The sequence below is a fragment of the Phoca vitulina genome, unplaced genomic scaffold (assembly GCF_004348235.1).
Source record: "Phoca vitulina isolate PV1807 unplaced genomic scaffold, GSC_HSeal_1.0 scaffold56, whole genome shotgun sequence".
NCBI classification, from domain to species: domain Eukaryota; kingdom Metazoa; phylum Chordata; class Mammalia; order Carnivora; family Phocidae; genus Phoca; species Phoca vitulina.
The window spans coordinates 96,075-117,926 of record NW_022589759.1 but is presented as its reverse complement, the minus strand read 5'-3'; the positions used below and the strand labels follow the sequence as shown (position 1 = coordinate 117,926).

General features: G+C 52.3%; 1 protein-coding gene across 11 annotated transcripts; it reads left to right on the top strand.

The window, feature by feature from the left end:
• Positions 1 to 3,396: 3,396 nt before the first annotated feature.
• DEF8 (differentially expressed in FDCP 8 homolog) lies at positions 3,397 to 20,116 on the top strand. 11 transcript variants are annotated; one of them, XM_032389904.1, is made up of 13 exons: positions 3,867 to 3,881; positions 6,432 to 6,493; positions 7,656 to 7,789; positions 9,013 to 9,110; positions 10,408 to 10,557; positions 11,491 to 11,632; positions 12,908 to 13,072; positions 13,651 to 13,778; positions 13,966 to 14,079; positions 14,611 to 14,691; positions 15,430 to 15,570; positions 15,723 to 15,832; positions 16,313 to 16,845. In XM_032389904.1, the coding sequence occupies exons 3-13, from the start codon at positions 7,666 to 7,668 to the stop codon at positions 16,425 to 16,427; spliced, it is 1,368 nt and encodes a 455-aa protein (XP_032245795.1). In that variant the 5' UTR covers positions 3,867 to 3,881; positions 6,432 to 6,493; positions 7,656 to 7,665; the 3' UTR covers positions 16,428 to 16,845. The 11 variants fall into 11 exon arrangements, with proteins under 11 accessions (XP_032245799.1, XP_032245794.1, XP_032245802.1 ...); XM_032389902.1 differs by lacking the exon at positions 3,867 to 3,881 and adding an exon at positions 5,689 to 5,815; XM_032389908.1 differs by lacking the exons at positions 3,867 to 3,881; positions 6,432 to 6,493 and adding an exon at positions 3,397 to 3,432 and having other exon boundaries at positions 10,438 to 10,557; positions 16,313 to 16,846.
• The last annotated feature ends 1,736 nt before the right edge of the window (positions 20,117 to 21,852 follow it).

Here is a 21,852-nt window from a genome sequence, read left to right as displayed (position 1 = left end):
GGAGGTTACTTAAAAAAATTAAAAACAGAGCTATCATTTGATCCAAAAATCCCCCTTCTGGCTTTTTATCTAAAATAATTGAAATCAGGGGTGCCTGGGCAGCTCAGTCAGTTAAGCGTCTGATTTCGGCTCAGGTCATGATCCCAGGGTCCTGGGATCGAGTCCCGCATCGGGCTCCCTGCTCAGTGGGGAGTCTGCCTCTCCCTCTCCCTCTGCTGCTCCCCCTGCTTGTGCTCTCTCTGTCTCTGTCAAATAAATAAATAAAATCTTTAAAAAATAATAAAAAATAAAATAATTGACATCAGGATCTCAAAGAGATATTAGCACTTCCATGTGCCTTGCAGCACTATTCACAATAGCCAAGATATGGAAACAAACCAAATGTTTGTTGACAGATAAATGGATAAAGAATATTTGGTATACACAGTGGAATACTATCAGGCTTATGAAAGAAGGAAATCCCACAATATGAAACAGCATGGATGAACCTTGAGGACATTATACTAAATGAAATAAGCCAGACTCAGAAAGACAAACACTGGATGATAACACTCATGAGTTATCCAAAATAGTCAAACTCATAGAAGCAAAGAGCAGAACGGTGGTTTCCAGGGACAGGGGGCAGGGAGGAACTGCTAATCAACTAGAACAGTTTGAGTTATGCAAGATGAATAAGTTCTAGAGAGCTACTATACAATCTGTGCCCATAGTTAACAATGCTATATGGTATACTTAAAAATCTGTTAAGAGGGCGCCTGGGTGGCTCAGTCGTTAAGCGTCTGCCTTCGGCTCAGGTCATGATCCCAGGGTCCTGGGATCGAGTCCCACATCGGGCTCCCTCCTCGAGGGGAAGCCTGCTTCTCCCTCTCCCACTCCTGCTGCTTGTGTTCCTGCTCTCGCTATCTCTGTCTCTGTCAAATAAATAAATTTAAAAAAAAATCTTAAAAAAAAATCTGTTAAGAGGGTAGACCTCATGTTAAGTGTACTTACCACAATAAAATAAAATTTAAAATTAAAAAAAATAATGCCACTACTCTGCTCAAAATCCTCCAGTGGAGAGACTGACTGATGACATCAAATGTTTGTGAGGACATGGAAGGGCCGGAATGTTGACACTAATGGGAATGTTAAACAGCGCAACCACGATGGGAAAAAGTTTTACAGATTCCTAGAAAGTTAAACACACACTTACCATATAATCCAGCCATTCCACTCCTAAGTATTTACCAAGGAGAAATTAAAGTTATTTCCACACAGAATTATATGCAAATGTTTATAGTGGCTTTCTTTGTAATAGCAAACACTGACAACAGCACAGATGTTCATCAACAGGTGAATGGATAAACCAACTGTGGTCCATCCACTCCGTGGAATCCTACTCAGCAATGAGAATAAGCTGACACCTGACACCTGCTACAGATAGAGTCTCAAAATATTATTCTGAGTAAAAGAAGCCAAACAAAAGAAGAGTATATACGATAAGATCCCATCCCTATAAAACTCTGGAATGCAGTGCAACACAGTGACCAAAAACAGATCTGTGGTTGCCTGGGGATAGAGGTGGGGACAGGGAGGGAGGATTGCAAAACGGCACAGGGAAACATTTGAGGATGATGGATAGGTTGACAATCTTAGTCAGTTTCTCAGGTGTATGCATATGTCAAAACTTATCAGATTGTACACTTATACATGTGTGGTTTTTTGTACGTCTGTTAGGCTTCAATAAAGCTTCCAATGGCTCCTGTCTTGGCACAAATCAAAGCCAATGTGTTTACAAATACTACAGCTTTGCCCCTCACTTCACCTTTTACAGGTCTTCCACTTTTACCAAACTCTGGCCGCACCAGCCTGCTTTCGGTTCCGCGGGCACACTGGGCTCTTTCAGTTCCTCAAGGGCTTTGCACTTGTGGTTTCCCTCTGGATGCTTTTCCACAGCTCCTCTGTGCTTCTCACCTTCTTACCCTTTGGGTCTTAGCCTGAGCATGGTGTTCTCCTCCCCTGACCTTGTCCATTACTTTGTAACCCTGTTTATTTCTTCCTCAGTGCTCACCATATCTCTCATTAAATTGCACCTTTGCATACTGTCCATCTGGATGGCTCCTCAAGTGCTGTCTGGCTTCTCACCACCGTCACAGTACCCAAGTGCGGCAGACGCGGACTCCGTTCAACAGTTGGTGCTAACACACCCGCCCGCTGAGCCCTTCTCCCTCTCAAGGCTGGCCCTCTCAGGGACTTCTCCTTCCTCAGTCCTTGTAACTAAGCACCTACTTTGTGTAGGCACTGGTCTAGGCAAGAAGCGGTGAAGAAAGGAAACAAAACTCCTACCTACAGCCCTAGGTTTCTGGTGGGGGGAGGGGCGATGATGGAGACAGACAACAAGTAAAATTGTATGAGGCAGAGGACATCAGGCGGTGGTGAGGAATATGGAGAGAAACAAAGCAGGGGCAGAGCACACCTATAAAGCAGTAATAATACCAGCTGCTTCAGACACAGGCTTCTCCAACGTCCCCCTAACTCATCCTCTCCTGATCCTTCCCCTAAGCGGACTGTGCCTGTTTTCTCCTCTGTAAAATGGGATAGAATGACAGCACGTCCCTTGCTCACTGGCGGTGAAGACCACATAGGGTCGTGTGGATGAGCACCAGCAGCTGCTGTCTGCACAGCGATTCCCTCTTCCCCTTTTTTCCCCTCAACCACTGGGCTTTTTATTTTTTTTAATTTTTAAAAAGATTTTATTTATTTATTTGACAGAGAGAGACACAGAGAGAGAGGGAACACAAGCAGGGGCAGTGGGAGAGGGTTGAAGCAGGCCTCCTGCTGAGCAGGGAGCCCCATGTGGGACTCGATCCCAGGACCCTGGGATCATGACCTGAGCCGAAGGCAGACGCTTAACGACTGAGCCACCCAGGCACCCACAATAAAAAAGAAATTAAATACCACAATTTTTTCTTTTCTTTAAAGATTTTATTTATTTTATGAGAGAGAGAGAGAGAGGCAGAGAGAACACAAGCAGAGGGAGAAGCAGGCTCCCCACTAAGCGGGGAGCTGACGCGGGGCTCGATTCCAGGATCCTAGGATCACGACTGAAGCTGAAGGCGGACACTCAACCGACTGAGCCGCCCAGGCGTCCCAGCCATTTTTCCTCTTAAGTGTTGTGGTTTTTATTTAAACCATGGCTTCTATGCTTACAGAAAATATAGAAAATGCAGTGGTCCGCCAGGCCGTCTTGAACAGCTGGGATGAAGCGTCACCCATTTCCCGGAGGGGGACGCGGAGGCCGCCAGGGCGCGAGGGCCGGGGCGCGCAGACGCTGGGGCCCCGGCTTGCCATGAGCCTCCGGGCCGCAGGTGGCAGCAGCGGGCGGCGGGGCTCGATACAATGTAGCGAGGGCGGCGGGGCGGGTTACAATGTAGCGAGGGCGGCGGCGGTCAGGTGAGCGGCGGAGGGGGGAGTCTGGGCGGGCCAGGTGAGGGGCGGGGGTGCTGGGGGTGCAGAGAACCGGGACGCTCGACCCTCGGGGGCCGTCTGGGCCGCCGCGTCCCGGGGCGCGGGGAGCCCCCTCTCCCGAGGGCGCGGGGGCTGAGGAACCCGCCCAGGGTTCTGACCTGCCCGTCCTCCCTGGGGCGCTGGGGGCACAGGGGACCTGCGCTGCCTCCCACCCCGCTCGGGCAGGTTTATCAGCCCAGAGGGGAGCTCCTCCCTCCCCGCTTCCCGGGTGACACTGTCACCGCTTCCGGCCGTCCACACGCGCTGTCTGAAGGATCCGTGAGGCCCGCGGCAGCTCCCAGGGCTGGGCCACCCTCCGGGAATGCGGGGCCTCAGTTTCCTCCCCTAGGGCTTGGATGGGCGTGGTGGAAGAGGCCCGCACCTACGCAGAGCGGGTTGGTGAGGGTCCCCAGAGGGTATGCTTGTTGTTGTTGTGAGGGAAGCTGCTGGAGGTATCTCTTAGGGGTGGCTCACTCCTGAGGCCGGCTGTGGCCACTGTGCCAGGCTTCAGTCAGTGGCAAATAACCCTAAAAGGGGCAGTAACTCTGCCCCTGCTCCCCGCAGGGTCCTGCCAGGCCTCCTTCCAGGTAGGAGAAAATAGGATGTACCTTCTCCCCTGACCCCTCCAGGGAGAATTCTAGGGACCTCCAGTTGTGGCTGGGTGAGAATAGAACCTTTTTGGTGGCTGTGCCCCATCAGGAGTGCACCTGAGCTTCAGCCCAGGACCTTTCAGTGCCTCATGAGCCCCTGGCTTTATTCTGAAGTTCTCTTGAATTGCTAAGTTGTGTCGTCCTCCCCTCTCTTCCCCTGCCAGAGAAGGGAAGTCTCTAGAGGAGGGCAGAGGTGGGACCGTGGGTTTCCTTCATTCCTCTCAGTCTTCACCTTCCTGCCTGTTCTCCGGGACACCCAGCCTGAATCTGAGTGCGGGGCTCTCTGAGGGGTGAACCTGGTGGGGCAGTGGGGGGGCGGGGCCAAGTTAGCTGCCCTGCACTGCAGCCCCTGGGCTTAAGTGTTGGGACCTCACTTGTCTGCCCTCAGAAGCCCAGAGGGAAGTATGATTCTCCAACTTGGCAGGAGAGAGACTGAGGCTGAGAGAGGTCAGATGACCATTTATTCATTCATCCATGGCTTCTATGCCAGGCCTGGAGCTGGCACTGCCCATAAGGAGGCAATTGAAAGATGCTTTTTCCAGGGGAGCTTCCAGCCCAGAGGAGAGCTGTTGGGAGGAGCAGAGGTGTCCCTGCCTTTAAGCACCTCTGGCCATAGTTTAAAATGCGGGGAGGTTTCCTTAGAGTTGGGCTGGTCATCATGTGATGACATATACGGCTTGCTTAGCAACAGCTCTGGGCTATGGGCTCTCCTGACATATATAAGTATATACTTAGTCCTTCTACCCACCCCAGGAGGTAGGTATTCTTCCTTATTTGTGGGCAAGAAAATAGGATCACATAGCTCATCACTGGGAGACCCAGAATTTAAATCAGGGCTCTCTGATTCTTTTTTTTTTTAAGATTTTATTTATTTATCTGACAGAGTGAGAGCACAAGCAGGGGGAGTGGCAGGCGGAGGGAGAGGGAGAAGCGGACTCCCTGCTCTGGGATCATGACCTGAGCCGAAGGCAGACGCTTAACCGACTGAGCTACCCAGGCTCCCCAGGGCTATCTGATCACATTCGTAACAATGATAATAGTAAGCTGTAGCTGGTATTTATCAGGTGCATACTGTGTGCTGGCCAGGATACTCGGAACTTTGCATTAACTAATTTAATCTTCATCATAACCCTACACAGTGGGTACTATTATTTCCCCCATTTGAAACATGAGAAATCAAAAGCAAAGAAAGGTCTAGGCATTTGCCCAAGACCATACATGTCAGCTAGGAGCTGACAGATCTGGGATTTGAATAGCACCAATTCATTTTATCACCACAAGGCTCTTGGGGTGATCAGTCAGGATCTGTTTCGGATGTAGGAGATAGAAATCCTTCTCCCAGTAACAGTGGTTTAAACAGAAGTTTATTTCTGTCTCACTTGAATGAAGCCTGGGGTGAAGGAGCTCAGGACTTGTGTGTCAAACCCAAGGTGACTACTCCAGCCCCACGCATTACATCTGCGTCCCAGGCGGCAAGAGGTAGGAAGGGCTGAAGAGGGACAGTGCCTCCTTTTAAGAAAAATTCCCAAGAGATCTTTCTGTTTAAAATCCATTGGTCATAACGTAGTTGCATGACCACATCTAACTATAGGGAGGTTGGGAAATTGCGACAAGCCAAAACTCCAGCTCCCCTCGCCCAGTCAAAGAAGAAAAAACAGACCTGGACTGTTGTTAAAATAGTAAGTGCAGACTTTATTGAAGACTCTTGCAGTAGGGGAAAAGAGACCTCGGTATGGAACTGAGTTCAACTCAGAATAAAGCACAGGCAAGTGAGAGTTTACAGCCAAGGAGCAGGGTAATATCAGTGGGTGGACACTTGCTGAGGGGACACATCAGGGCTGAGTGGGGAGTCTGGCTAAATTGATCTGACAAGATCTCCACTGAGGGCAGGCTGGGGTGATCAGATGTCACCTGGGGGTGATAGCAGATTTGAGGGTGACCGGGTATCAGGGTGGGGGACTCTTGCTAAACTGATGTAGCAAGGTTCTTGCTAGAACTGGATTTTACAGGAGCCCAGATGGCCTAGGAGAAGGTTCGGGAGCCTGATTACAGTCTGGTCAGGCAAAGAATCTTTGTGACCACTAGGGAAGATGGGGTGAGTGAGTCCTGGCACAGCTGGGTCTGCCCTGCACTCTGGGTGCTTCCCGGGACACTGTGACACCTGTCATTTGGAGAGGCACTGGTCATCAGGGCCCAACCACCCTGAGTGAGCTGTGCAAAGCTGTCAGGTAATGAGAGAGAGGAGGCTTAAGCCCATAGCCCATGGCATCTGTGTCCTCTCCTGTGTTGACCCAGGTGCTGGGTTCTGCCAGACTGGAACTCCTCTAGCCCACATCCCCACCACAGAGGCCAAACAGGTAGGACAGGTCCCACAGTTAGTGTGGGCGTTTCTGACCCAGATGCAGGGCAGCCAGCACTGGGCAGGGCTGGGGGTGACCCTTGTCATGGCTGTCCTGTCTGGGATCAGTTCTCTTTCTTTTGGAGGGGGTGCAGATAGGAGTCATAGGCTTATGTTTGATAATCACAAATTATTTTAGACTAAACAGGTACAGAGAAAGCATAACTAATACCTGGCACTTAAAGTGCTGCAAAGTGTTTTAAAAAAAAATCTGATTTCCTATGAACTCATGTCACCCTGGAAGCAGAGAGGCTAAGGAAGTGGGAGGACCTGGGATGCAAACCACTGCCCCCAGTCGAAGCCCCTACTCCCTCTCAGGAGCCATCAGCCCTGTGTGTTCTGCCGCTCGCTGAGCTCTTGGGAGGGGAGAGCAGTGCCAGGTGGTGAACTAGGCATTTCCTAGTTCCTGGGATCCCGAGGTGTGGAGCCACTGACTCAGGCCACATAGAGCATCAGTGGGAATCCATGCTGGCCTCCATGATGACTAACGAGCCGGCAGAGATGGAGAGCTCCTTGGGGCACCAGGAAGATGGGCCACACTGCAGGTGGCAGAGCAGGCCTGGACCCTGGCATTGGCTCCAGAGTGTCCAGCACTGTGACCTCTGACAGTCACCACTTATGGTTCTGCTCAGGGGCTATGGCTTTGGGGTGCTCTGACAGAAAAGGAGCACCCCTGCTCGGGGCCAGAAGTAGAAAACTGAGTCCTGGGAGGTATTGGCTCATGGGAGGTGCCAACCCTTTCCTTCGGAGCAGTGAGGGCACAGCTGGACTGGGGCTGAATGCGGACCCTGTACTGGGATGTAGGGGGCCTAGGTTCCAGCCTGGCTGGGTACTCTTGGGTAGGTCGTGTCCGTCTCCTACCTCTGTTCCATCTGCGTGCCCCGGGTGGGTTGCTGTTACTGAGGGGATGCTACCAGTGGGGACCTAGGTGAGGGGGCTGAGCTGGTTTGAGGAGGGACAGAGGATGGGCGGCCGTGGTGTGGGGATGTTCCACCTGGACCCTCCTGGCAGACTGAAGGAGGCCAGACATCCCCTCTGGAACCCCAGGAACTCAGGAAGGGGATGGGAATGCAGTGAGTCTAGGAGCTGGATGCTCATCTCTGCCCTACCCTGCCCTGCAGGTGGGATGCTATGGAATATGATGAGAAGCTGGCCCGGTTCCGGCAGGCCCACCTCAACCCCTTCAACAAGGAGCCTGGGCCAAGGCAGCATGAGCAGAGGGCCAGTGAGGAGGCCCCAGAAGTCGCTTCTGAAGGTAGGTGCTTGGGGGAGGCCTGAGTGGGCAATCTGACCCTTCGCTTGGGACCTCCATCCTCTCTTCCTAGTTCCGCCCATGGAGCATGCTGGCTTTCCCATGTAGCTGGGTCCCTTGCTGGCCACTTCCCCTTTCTCCTCAGCACAAACCACATTCTGCCTGTTCTGTGGCCCCACTAGGACACACACTCCCAAGGGCAGGGATTTGTGACTGTCTTGTCACTGCTGCGTCCCAGGGCAGATACTCAGGGAATACTTGGGGAGGGAACTCAGAGCTGAGATCTGGTCAGGGAGAGGATGGAATGGCCTGGACAGAGGCCCAGCTCTTCTGGGGGTCAGGAGAGTGGGGCTCTAAGAGCTGCAGATGCAGTCAATAAGGGTATTCAGGGTGTGTGTGCGCATGCAGAAACCTCCTAGAGTCCACACGGGGGTCCGGAAATTCTATTGTGCAACCGTCCAGCAGCCTTGAATCCATATACGCATACGTAAGGTATGCCTTAGAAATTGGGATGTTTCTGGGGCGTTGGGTGGCTCAGTCCATTGGGCGTCTGACTTGGGCTCAGGTCGTGATCCCAGAGTCCTAGGATCGAGCCCCGTGTGGGGAGTCTGCTTATGCCTCTTCCTCTCCCTCTGCCCCTTCCCCTGCTCGTGCTCTCTCTGTCTCAAATAAATAAAATATTAAAAAAGAGAGAGAGAGAAATTAGGATGTTTCTCTAATACTGTTTTGTGGACCTCTCTTAGCACCATGGGTATCCGCCTCATCTTGGTTTCTTTCTTTTTTTTTTTAATTTTATTTTTAGATTTTTTCCCCCCACCTCATCTTTTTGGATGGCTCTCTCTTATTTATTTAGGATATGGGTTCCTTTGCACATGCAAACAGGGCAGATACCAAGGCGGGCCTGGCTCCCCTCAGCACCTCCTGTGGGCTTCTCCCGTCCCCAACCTACTTCTGGGGGAAAGGCAGGTTGATTTTTCTTTTTTTTTAAAGATTTTATTTCTTTACTTGACAGAGAGAGCGAGAGAGCACAAGTAGGGGGAACAGTAGAGGGAGAGGGAGAAGCAGGCTCCTCGCCAAGCAGGGAGCCCGATGCGGGGCTCAATCCCAGGACCCCGGGATCATGACCTGAGCTGAAGGCAGACGCTCAACCATCTGAGCCACCCAGGCGCCCGGCAGGTTGATTTTTCTTTCTCTCTCTGCTGCCCTCCACACCTGTACCCCTGCAGAGGCCCTGCCTGAGCTGCCCCCTGGAGAGCCAGAGTTCTGCTGCACTGAGCGAGTGATGGATCTCGGCTTATCTGAGGACCACTTTTCCCGCCCTGTGGTAAGGTTTGGGCCTGGGGTGGGGAGGGGGACTGGGTGAGCCCCCGAGGAGGAGGAGCCAGCCATTTCCTTGTCACCCCGTCCTCAGGCAGCAGGGCCAGTCCACCTTGGCTGGGGCTCCTGGGCCTTGAATCTGAGACCCACATGACAGCTGCCTCTCATCTCTAAAACCTGTTTGGGAGCCAGGGAAGATCAGCCGAACTGGGGTTTGGGTCCTGAAGCTGCTCTTCTTGTGTGGGGCCATCCGTCTCCCCATGTTCCCGGTTCCTGGGAGGCAGACATGAGGGTTGGCTCCATCCATCTGGGTCCTGGGGGATCCTGTGGCTGTGCAGCAGGGTGAGGGAAGGACCACAGGGCCACTCTCCTCTGTTCAACCTTTTTGTTCTATGGAAGCTTTTTCTTTTTTTAATTAAAGGGCTCTAATAATCTATTTTAAAAAGTTTGAACATCTTTCAGTTTTATGCAAAGTATCTTCAACTTTTATTTGAGAGAAACATAGAAATATTCTAATGTAACTGAAATCAAAAAAGATTCACCCAGAAGCCCCAGTTCTCATTTACTTGTCATTTTGTCTTTGTATTTTGTATCTTCATTAAAGAAATGTTTGAGCCCCTCCTAGGGGCCACACACTGAGCTTCCAGAGTAGGGTTGTCACCTCCTCTTTGCCTGGTCTCCTGGAGGTGGAGGGTGGCTCCTGAGGGCAGTTCTATCCTTTGCCTGGGGCGAGATCAGCCTCAGCTCCCCTGCTCAGACTTGAGCCTGGCTTCCTTCCCTATTGACAGCAGGGTCCCAAGCCCAGGGCCTTTGTTGGGCCCTGGCTCTGAGTCCTTGTGCGGTGCTGGTGCTAGGGGTGGGTGGGTGTCCGGGGCATCTCTGGGCTTGGTGATTAAGCTGGAGGCCACTTCCTCTCCTTCATGACAGGCAAATTGTCATTTCCCCAGCTTTCATCCAAGAGGAAGCTCTGTAGAAGTAAGCAAAATAGCATAGCCAGAAAAGTGATTAGGTTTCTACAAGAAGGAAGTTGTGTTTTGAAAAACATCCTGAATTAGGTTTTCAGAGGCCTGTGAGTGGACAGGTCCAGCTGGCAGGCAGGTGGCATGGGGTGGTTCCTACCTGTGCTGGTAACTTTCCTGGGCCTTGAGCAAATCCTCGGCCCCTCCCTCCAGGCTTCAGTTTCTTCACTGAGGCAAGCGAGGAGCAGGGAGGTCTGCTCTGGGCTTGACCTCCACGTGGAGAGCATGCAGGGTAGGCATCTGATGCTGTCACCTGCCGCACCGCCCCCCCCCCAACCTGGGCAGGGTCTGTTCCTGGCTTCTGACATTCAGCAGCTGCGGCAGGCTATCGAGGAGTGCAAGCAGGTGATTCTGGAGCTTCCCGAGCAGTCGGAGAAGCAGAAGGACGCCGTTGTGAGGCTCATCCACCTCCGGCTGAAGCTCCAGGAGCTGAAGGTGGGTGCTGACGTACCCCACCATGGAGGCTACTGGAGCAATGTGAGAATGAAGTTCTAGAGGCTGGGGAGCTGAGGGACTGAGATAGAAAGCCACCCAGAAAGGTGGGGACAGAGGTGGGCCTTCACCCCATGTGCAGACTATTTCTCTATTAGTCTAATCTGGATTGGCCAGTCTTGGGCACACGCCCACCCACTGGCTCAAGTAAGTGAGGTCAGTCCCTCCTTGAACCTTATGACCTAGAGTGGGTGGGGGGCGATGGTGGCCTCCTGAGTGTTTCACGAAGGGGACAGCAGTAAGGGTAATGGATCCTAGAGGCCAAAACCTACAGGTGCACATTGACTGTGTGTGCCCTTTAACTTGCTGCCGCCGTGTCCCTGCACGGCTCATGCGTCCCTGGGAATTTAGAAAGCAGAATATTCATTAGGGTGTAAGTAAGGCTGTGGTAACAAAGACACCCCAAAATACAGTGGCTTAAAGGAATGACATGTGAAATTTCACTCATTTGGAGATCCTATAGGTGATCTAGGCCCATGTGGCAGCTAATGGTGTTGGAGGCCCTCTGTTTTTGTTGCTTTGCCAGTCCGTGTGGAGAATCCAATATGGCCACATGTCCCCTCTGGGTCTGTACTTAGCAGGAAAAAATGGTGGGAGGGGAGAGAAAGCCTTATAACTCCTGCTCACACACCCTTGACCCTAACATCGTCCCAGAACAGCACTTGGGTGCAGGGAAAGTCAGTCTATTGTCTGGGCGGTCCAGGCCTGACTGATTACTGGGGAGTTGTATTTCTAAAGGGAAAAGGGGGTGTGACATTGAGGGAAACTCACAATATCTGCTGTAAATGGTACTTGGAAGAAGTAAGTAAAGGGGTTCAGGGAAGGGAAAGCAGCTGCAGCAGGCTCACATGTGACCCCTCCCGGGCCTCTCTTCAGGACCCCAATGAGGATGAGCCCAACATCCGAGTCCTCCTGGAGCACCGTTTCTACAAGGAGAAGAGCAAGAGTGTCAAGCAAACTTGTGACAAGTGTAACACCATTATCTGGGGGCTCATTCAGACCTGGTACACCTGCACAGGTGGGCCAACACCCAGACCTGCTTTGTCTGGGTGGGCAGTCCTGGTCCCCAGGGCAGGGCAGAGACCTGGCAGCTCTGGGTTGTGTTCGGGTGAATTCTCTGCAATACTCAGTATTTACTGAGCCTTGTGGACTACCTGGGATAAAACAAGGGACAAAAGACCCAAACTCCTGCCTTTACCAGGCTCACATCCACATTTGACTTTCTAGTATGCCATAGGTGGCTATTGAAATTTAAATTTAAATTAGTTAAAATAAATAACTACTTCGTTCCTTAGTTGTGCTATCCCAATAGCCATATGAGGCTGGTGGGCACCATATTGGACATTTCCATTTTTGCAGAGAATTCCTGTGGATGGTTCTGTTCCGAATGAGCATATGGTGTGTTAGACAATAGAGTACATTGACAAAAAAAATAAGGAAAGGGAACAGCGTGGGTCAGGGAGTGTTATGGGTATGACTTTAGGGTGGAATGAAAAGGCATCATGTGACATTCAAGCAAAACTTGGAAGTCAGGGAGTAAGCCAGGAGTATATGTGGGTAAGAATGTTCCTGTGAGGGAGTTCTGTGCAAAGGCCCTGTGGCTAGTGTGTGTCCAGTGTCTTCAGTGTGGAGCAGAGAGAAGTGTGGCTGGGGCATTGTACCCGAGAGGAGGTTGGTTGAGTGGGCTCAGAGGTGGCCATGTGCTTTTCTTTAAGTGCACTGGGGGCCATGCGTCGGTGCTGGACATGCCTAGGTTTTAAAAAGACCACTCTGGCCGCTGAGCTGAGCATGGACTGAAGGAAGGAGTGCAGAGGGGGAGGGGGAGGATGATGGCCCTCTGATCAGGATGGAGTCTTTTGGGTGAGAAGTATCCAGGTGCGGCACTAGCCGAAGGGCTGGAAACAGGCATAAAAGAGGGGTTGAGATGACGTTACAAATTTTAGCCTCAGCTGGTGGGAAGATGGAGTTACTGAAATCTGAGGCGGGAAAACTGTGCTTGGGAGGTGGGTTTGTTAAGGAAGAGCGAGAATTTCATTTAGACGGAGTGAGTTTGATGCCCTTGAGGCATCCAGGTGGGAATGGCAGGTTTTGGAGTTGAGGAGGGAGGTCTGCATGCACCCCCAGGGCAAGGCTTGGGATGGGGACTGACAAGGTCTTTGAAGTTCTGGGACCTACAGTGGGGCCTCGAGAAGCTCTCAGATTGATGTGGGAATTGGGGTAGAGCTGAAGGCCAGTCTGGGCTGCAGGATGCCCCCCACTTCTGAAAGGCACAATGTTGGCCTCCCCACCCCAGGCTGCTATTACCGATGTCACAGCAAGTGCTTGAACCTCATCTCCAAGCCCTGCGTACGCTCCAAAGTCAGCCACCAAGCCGAATATGAGCTGAACATCTGCCCTGAGACAGGGCTGGACAGCCAAGATTACCGTTGCGCCGAGTGCCGGGCGCCCATCTCTCTGCGTGAGTGCCCCAGGAAGGAGCGGGGCGCAGGGTGAGGGAGGCTGCTTTGGGCAGGTGTAAGGAAATTGGATACATCAGACAGCTAGGGACAGCTGGGTTCCTGTGGGTGGTGTCCTGCTCTCCTTCCTTGGGACATGACAAGGGGCTGCGACCTGCACCCTTTCACTTGCCATTCAAGCACACTGAGGTTCCAGCCCAGGTCACCTAGGGGTTTCCACAGGGCTGGCCTGCACTCAGCCTCCCATGTGGCCCCATTGACACAGAAAGCCCACCTAGATGGGAAAAATCGCACAATACCATTCATGTGCCACGTGTCATAGATTTACTAATGTTAATTCATGGGGTCCTCTCAGCAGTCCTGTGGTGTCATTTTACTGATGACAAAACTGAGGGTAGCAGGGTGCCCTGATCTGCCTCAGGTCCTGTGGCTGAGAAGAGGTTGTGTCAGGTCTGCAGGGTGGCACCTCCCAGGTCAGCTGCCTCTTTCCCCCATATGCTTTCCGTGCTTTCTGTGGTTCCTAAGCTGTCAGGGACCCTGGAGGCAGCCCCGACTTTGTAATGACCCGTCCCGTCTGCAGGGGGCGTGCCCAGCGAGGCCCGGCAGTGTGACTACACGGGCCAGTACTACTGCAGCCATTGCCACTGGAATGACCTGGCCGTCATCCCCGCGCGAGTCGTGCACAACTGGGACTTCGAGCCACGCAAGGCAAGGGCAGGGGAGCAGGGCCCAAGGGCTGGTATAGAGGCTGGGGGGCAGGGAAGGGGCTGGGAGGGGAGGAGATGGAGCCCCAAGGAGGGAGAGCCGGTGCTTGGCCCTGGCTTAGGTTGGGGGGAGCATGGTTCTGGGGGTGGCGTGTGTAATGCTGGAGGTGCCCCTCCACCATGCCCCCCAGGTGTCCCGCTGCAGCATGCGTTACCTGGCGCTGATGGTGTCTCGGCCGGTTCTCAGGCTGCGGGAGATCAACCCTCTGCTGTTCAACTATGTGGAGGGGCTGGTGGAGATCCGGGTAAGGCTGGAGGGGGCAGGGGTGAGGGTGGACCTTGCTCTCCCCGTGTGCCCTGGGAGCAGAGGAGAGCTGCCACCTGCTAAGGTTCAGGGGGCCCCTCAGCTGTCCTTAGGGTTAAAGACCCTAGAGCAGTGTCTGGTCACAATATGATAACTAGGCCCAGAGGCAATTTGAAATTTTCTAGTAGCCACATTAAAAAAGTAAAAAGCAGGTAAAGTTAATTTTAATAGTATATTTTATATGACCCAGTATATCCAAAAGATTATTTCAAGATAATCAACATGCAACATTATTCTTTCTCTTTTTTGTACAACGTGTTTGAGGATGAGTGCTCCTCTGGGGGCATTGGCCAGGAAACTGGGGTTCGAACTTGAGCTTGGCTGGAGCTCTCAGATCTGGGACCATCCTGGGGGACGTGAAAGCACCGTCTGTCCCCTCCTGACCTGGAGTGCCAGCCCCCTCGGCCCCCAGATGTGCCACGGCGCAGCCCTGCCCTGGCTGAGAATACCGACCTGCCCCTGTTGTCCACAGAAGCTGCGCCAGGACATCCTGCTCATGAAGCCGTACTTCATTACTTGCAAGGAGGCCATGGAAGCTCGTCTCCTCCTGCAGGTCAGGCCCCTGGCCCGGAGTGGGAACTGGGAATCCGGGGGGGGGGTGGGCAAAGGGGAAGCGGAGAGCCAGGGCAGTGAGGACACGCTGTGCCCAAGTCTTTTTCCGATGACGTCGTAGCTTGCGTGTGCTGTGCTTTAGCAGAGGGTCTCCCCTGCTGTGTTCCAAGGAGCACTAGGTCTTCAGTGAGCACACAGGCATTCCATCCACAAAAGTGTTCTCTGGTTCCATCACCAAGGGAAGCGGCTATCGCCCTGCAGCCCTCACCTGGGTCTCCATGTAGTGGACCAGGCACAGTTCTGCGCAGGCAGGGGTGACCACAAACACACTTCACGGCTCACCTGTTTGTTCCACAAACATTCATGGGTATTCACTGTTCTAGAGCGTAGGGAGCAGGGAACAAAACCAGCAGGAATCCATGTCCTCACTTCAGGTGGGGAGAAAAACAAACAGTCACGGGGAGGTGAGGTCTGTGGACAAGATAAAGCAGGGAAAGGAGGTTGTAAACAGGGTGAGGCCCGGGAGGAGGTATGGTATGCTGGGCAGAGGGTGGGGGGAGGGTGCCTGGAGCAAGAAGGTGGCCAGTGTGGCTGGGGGAGCACGGTGCTCGGCCCAGAGACCGACACCCTCTCTTGCTTCCGTGAGCCCCCAAGGGCCTGGAGGATAAGAGTGTCAGTGGGTGGGCAGCGGAAGGGGCCCTCACCCGGTGTTTGGGGTCACGGTTGCTGGGACCCACAGCTCCAGGACCGGCAGCATTTTGTGGAGAACGATGAGATGTACTCCGTGCAGGACCTGCTGGACGCGCACACAGGCCGCCTCGGCTGCTCACTCACGGAGACCCACACGCTCTTCGCCAAGCACATCAAGCTGGACTGTGAGGTGGGCTCCCTGCCGCAGACCAGGGGGCATCTCTCTCTCTGCTCCCACTCCCCAGGGCAGGGCGGGCGGGCAGGCCGCTTGGCCCAGTGTGTCCTTGGCTCAGGTGCCCTTTGGAGCAGGCACTGACCCGCCTTCCGCCCTGTCGCCCCCAGCGGTGTCAGGCCAAGGGCTTCGTGTGTGAGCTCTGCAGAGAGGGTGACGTACTCTTCCCCTTCGACAGCCACACGTCCGTGTGCACCGACTGCTGTGCTGTCTTCCACAGGTCAGTGTGGCCGGACCCACCCTCAGCCAGGCGTGCTGGCTCCCCGCGCGCAGGGAGGGAGGGAGGGAGGGAGGGAGGGGAAGACAGGCTTTTGGTTGTCTGTCTTTGCTGCCTGATTTTCAAAGCCCTTTGCCTTGATCCTAGATACGGGGTGAGACCCTGATCTGTGTGACTAAAGTCGAGGTTCCACTGGGGACAAGCCCCTGTGGGGCTGGAGAGGGGTGCGGCCCAGACCCCAGGTTGCACATGGTGTCTGACTGGCGCCCCTTCCCCACCAGACCTGAGGTGTAGTGGAGGCCAGAGGTCCCTCAGCTTTCTAGCTCCTGGCACCCACAGTGTCTCAGTGATTTTTTCAAACATCCCTAGGCCAAAAGAAATACCTAACATTTTTTATTAATTACTTAGGTTCAAATAATGTAAGCATTTATGACAGAAAGACCTAGTGGATGTTTGGAAAAATAGTACAGTTACTAATTGTAGATGTGCACCTGCTGGGCCCTGCATGATGCCTCACACTGGATTCAGATGGGCACCTCCCATTTCTGCCCACGTGGATTTTTGTTGGGCACTTGCTGTCCGTCCTAGCAAGCACTGACGCTGCAGCCTGGGACGGCTGTCACAGAAAGGACTGTAGCGGAAGCGATGCTCCAGCCGTGGATTCTGTGGACCAGCAGTCCCCAGGACCCTGTGCACCCCCAGTGCCCCAGTGGAGGCTCTGTGCAGTGGTGGTAAGAACAGGTATGGAAGCCGAGACACTGAGAGCTCCAAGCAGAAGTCGGATGGTAACCAGCTAGCAGGTGTGGACCCTGTAGGAGGGGCCTGCACTGAGCACTGGACCCCAGGCCTGGGTGCACCTGGTGCGGACCTGCTTTCTGCCCTCTGGGAGAAACTGCGTCTGTTTCCCCATCCGTAGAGGGGGTAGAAGGGCCTGACTTAGGAAGTCTGGGAAGGCTCAGCGGTAGAATTTCACATGCAGAGAGCCCAGACCCTTGCTGGGGCTGACCCCACCCTCCCTGTCCCCAGGGACTGCTACTATGACAACTCCACCACGTGTCCCAAATGTGCTCGGCTCACCTTGCGGAAGCAGTCACTCTTCCAGGAGCCTGGTCCAGACGTGGATGCCTAGAGCAACAGGAACCCCTCCCAGGCCTCTCTGGCACCCAAACTGCTGGTCATTGCCAAAGTCAAGGTGTTTCTTGTGTTCTGGAGACTCCTAGGGTGCAGTCCCTGGACCTCTCACCTGTGCTGGGCCAGAGGGGTGTAAGCAGCACCATGAGGACCATCGTCCCTCTCTCCCAGGCACTTGCTGGGACTTGGGGCAGTCTCGCCTGGCTCTTTCCTGGGTGTGTTGCTGTGGAGGCTGCAGGGCTTCATAAGCAGGGAAGTGGGGAAAGGCTTCTCCCCACCCCTGTGGCAAAGAGCCTTGGGGAGGCACTTGGGGCCAAGGCCGCTGGGCTTTGGCCACCCTGAGAACCCCCAGAGGGCTTTGGGGGAGTGGCCGACGAGCCTTGGGAATGCTGGCTGCAGACACCCAGGCTGGGCCTGAGTTTTCTCTGCAATGGATGGTTTGGATCTACCTGGAGGCCCCCATCCCCTTGGCCCCTTGTGTGGGGACTTGTAGTTGTTCATGACTGTCTCCTGAGGGCCCTGCTCCTGCCTCTCAAAGTTCTCTCCCTCTGGGTTCTCCTCCAACAGGGCCAGTCCTGGGGGTTCCCACTTCCGTACAATATGGAGGGAAGGGGGCCGTGAAGCTCTTCCCCCGGTGGACCAGCCCCTGCTCTGGCCTTTGCTCTCCCAGCTTACGGTGGTGCTCTAGGCTGGGTGGTCGGGGGTCCAGTTGGAAGAGGCTGTCCTGCTTCCCAGTTTGGAGCAGGGACTGTGACCCTGGGGGAGGTTCTAGGTTAGGCAGCAGGGTTGGCTGCCATCGGCCTGTTTGCCTGAGGAGCTCCATGTGCCAGTGGAGGGCTCCGGACAGCTCACAGACCACCACCAGCCTGTGGCCTTTTGTCTGGCGGCCTGAGGTCAGGCACTGGGAATATTTGCTCAAGGGAGCTTTGGGCAGGAATCCCAGAGCGTGTGCAGGAAGACTGGGGCATGGGATGTGGAAGGTCCTGTATACCAGCTGACAAATGGAACCCCTGGACAGAGCATGAGAGCCCACAGCACTTCACCGGGGGAGCGTTGGCCTCGGTGTTTGCAGGGATGCTTTGTGCTTTAGAGACCCTGCTATAGAGGGGGTGACCTTTGGGAGCAGGACGTTTCTGGATGTGGCTCTCCAGTCTTTTGTGCCCTCTTGCCCGGATTGTGCTTGGCTGCTGATGTGCACGGTTGACACGCACGGGTGGTGGTGGAACAGAGCCACTTGGATATCCGTCACCTGCGACCTGCAGCGGAAAGGTCAGCTTAGCTTGCTGGCCGATAAGAGGGGTGGATAAAGACAGTGTCCCCTCCTCCTCGCTTCTCTGCACCATCAGAAAAGCCTCACATGGTGGCTTTAGGCAGTCCTCTTGCGGTGTGTTCTGATCTGCCTCGGGGAAACCGTGCGAAGCAAACACTGGTGAGGTTGGGTCAACGGCAGGTCCCCGTCCTGCTTCCCCTTCCTCTCTAGGGCTGAAGAAGGACTTAAGGGCCAAACGCCCTTTTCCTACACCCCCAGATCTGCACATTTCTCACCACTGCATTACATTTCTGTCATAAGGATATTGGCCATTCCCGAATATACTGTGTAATGAACGTCACATTATTCCAGTTATAATCACTGTGTCCATAGGAAGCGTTAATATGCTGGCATCTGCTGGACGAAGAGTTGGCTCCCTTTTCTTTTTAACTGCCCCCATTTCCTCCTCCCCAGTATCTCCACCTACCCTTTCTGAATGGCAGAGTCTTTAAACAAAATCATGTGTGGGTCTTGGGAGTCCACAGTACGGTACAAGGACCCACTGAAGAACCAGTTTGCATGGCCAGCCCTTCACAGAAGAGCAGTAGGGATATCTAGCTGTAATAATGCCGCAGCTGCTGTCTCATTAAATCTGTGTTCTCTAGACTCTGGTGCGTGTGGTGAATTGGGGTTTTTTGACATGCAGACCAAGTGCAGGCTTAGGGAAAGCCCACAGTCTTCCCCATCTAGTGGGGTCCAATGTGATCTGTTCTGGGGAGGAGTTCTTGATGGGTGTCAGACAGAGGGCTAAATGTGTAGATTCCCCTCAGGTCAGTTTCTGTGAATGATGAAAACACATACCTTGTGGGGTGTTTAGGTTCTAGGAAGCATTGAGCACTGAGCCTGGCATGCAGAGAATGCTCAGTAAATAGAAACTGTGTCTTCTAGAGTCCTCATTGTGGAAGGATTATCTCGTTCACCCAATGCAGTCATCGAGAAACTGGCTGGTCATGCAAGTCACGTGTCCGGCTCCTGGCAGCCTCTTTCACAAGCTAGACCCAAAAAGGGCCCTCACTGCAACTCCAGACCATTCCCGTGGGCTTTGGGAGAACCATAACTGCCCCCTTCCCAAATTACATCCAAGCCTCTGTATACGTACATTCTTTTCAGAGATATGATCTGCAGTTGTGACCAGGATCTCAAAGGGGCCATGACCCAGAGGACATATGCAATCTTCTGCTTTTGAAGGGGTCTTTATACATCATCCACACCCAGTTGCAATTCAGATAGGCTGATAGACTGCAACTCTATGCCTAAAGAAACCGGAGAGCTGGAGGGACGGTGTGGAAGGGCCGTCTGTGGGCCTGATGCCGGCATGTGTGAGCACACACCTCCAACTACAAAGAACTGTAAAGCTACCCTTCGGATAGTCGATGAAAGATGAAGTATGTTTTCCCTCTCTTTCAGGAGATGCAATAGTATTTTTACCATTTATATTGTGACAAATTTAGGTTTACAGAAACACTGCAAAAACATTCCCATATACTCACCTCCTGGACTCCCTAAATATTAACATTTGCCCCATTTGCTATATTCTTTCTTCCCATATGCACATTTCTTTTTCTGAGCCATTTGGCAGTAAGTTGCAGAGGTGATGCCCCTTTGCCTCTAAATACCTGTGTCTGTTCCTCCCAAACAAGGATATCACATGGCCACAGTTCAATTATCCCCAGAAATTAACACCAACATGGTATCATAGAATCTACAACAAAATTTATTCAGATTTTGCCATTCAGCTGCTACGTATATTTAGCCGTTTTTATTTTGGAAGGGTGCATGACATGGATACCTTTAAAAAACACAAGCTAATTGTTATTTTTTGCCTAAGATTTTATTTGACTGAGAGAGAGAGGGCACGAACAGGGCGCGGCGGGCAGAGGGAGACGCAGACTCCCCACTGAGCAGGAAGCCCGATGTGGTGCCTGATCCCGGGACCATGACCCGAGCTGAAGGCAGACGCTTAACTGACTGACCCACTCAGGTGCCCCTTAAAAGAAAGAAAACTTTATAAAAGGCCTGTCAGATATCCCCCTCCCCTCTCATTCCTTTGCTCCTTTCCACTCCTTCCCCCTACCAGGTAACCAATCCCTTTAGTCTGGTTTCTTCTTCCTGTGTTTCTTTTTGCGAAAATGAGTAAAATACATATGTATTTTATTTCCTTCCCCCGTTCTTTCTTCCACAAAGACGGCAGCATACTAGTCTCTTGCATGTTGCTTTTTTCAATTAAGAGTATACCCTGGAAACCACTCCCCATCTGTTCTTCCTCTTTCATTAGTGTTTCATCACTTACATCTAGATTATAGTCCATTGCGTATAATAGCCATTTCATATTTGAACACTCTTCTATAGATGAATATTCAGGCTGTCTCCTCACTTTTGCAGTTACAAACAAGGATGCAACAAATAATCTATGCACATGCATTTTCTTTTGTTGGAGGTATATCTTCAGGGTACAATCCTAATAGTGGGATTGTTAAATCAAAAGAAATCTGTTTTTTGTGAATATCTAGTGTCCCTCCATAAGGGTTGTACCAATTTGCTTTGTACCATCAGCAATGCATGAGGTGCCTGTTACCCCAGAGCCTCACCAACAGAATATATAGTCATACTTTCTGATTATTTGCCTATCTAGTGAGATGTGTTTTCTGTGTAGCTTTAATTTGCACTTCTCTAATTATGAATGAGGCTGAACTTCTTTTCCTATGCTTCAAGATCTAATTTATTTATTTGTGAATTATATCCTTTGTCCACTTTCCTGTTGGATTTTTGGTATTTTTTTCTTCTTAATCCTAAGAGTTCTTCACATATCAGGGATATTATGTTGCAAGTATTTTCTTTCAGTTTGTCAACTGCTTTTGACCTTGTTTGTAGTGATGTTCCCCCATTGGAAAAGTTCTTTTGTTACTTTTTTTTTTTAAGATTTTATTTATTTGACAGAGAGAGACACAGAGAGAAAGGGAACACAAGCAGGGGGAGTGGGAGAGGGAGAAGCAGGCTTCCTGCGGAGCAGGGAGCCCGATGCGGGGCTCAATCCAGGACCCTGGGATCATGACCTGAGCCGAAGGCAGACACTTAATGACTGAGCCACCCAGGCGCCCCTGTTACATTTTTATATAGTCAAATTGATTAACTTTTCTTATTTCATCCGGATTTTTTTTTTTAAAGATTTTATTTATTTATTTGACAGAGAGAGAGACAGCGAGAGAGGGAACACAAGCAGGGGGAGTGGGAGAGGGAGAAGCAGGCCTCCCGCGGAGCAGGTAGCCCGATGCGGGGCTCGATCCCAGGACCCTGGGATCATGACCTGAGCTGAAGGCAGACGCTTAACGACTGAGCCACCCAGGCGCCCCTCATCTGGATTTTAAGTCAGAAAATTTCCCAGCCACCAGGTCAAAGAGGCATTAATCTCTGTGTTTCTGTAGTATTCGTATGGTTTCATTTTTTACTTTTTGGATCCCTGATCTGTTTGTTCATTCTTATGTATGCTGTGAGGCATGGATCTAATTTTATCTTTTTCCAAATGATTAACCAGTTGTCTTGCACCATTAAAAAAAAAACAAAACAAAACTCTGGGCTTTCTATC

What these genes read in the sequence shown, in the direction of transcription:
- DEF8 (XM_032389903.1), top strand. Translation starts at nt 7,666, where the DNA reads ATGGAATATGATGAGAAGCTGGCCCGGTTCCGGCAGGCCCACCTCAAC. An exon ending in ACCACTTTTCCCGCCCTGTG is followed by an intron (nt 9,111 to 10,407) that starts GTAAGGTTTGGG and finishes CAACCTGGGCAG; the next exon opens with GGTCTGTTCCTGGCTTCTGA. An exon ending in CCGGGCGCCCATCTCTCTGC is followed by an intron (nt 13,073 to 13,650) that starts GTGAGTGCCCCA and finishes TCCCGTCTGCAG; the next exon opens with GGGGCGTGCCCAGCGAGGCC.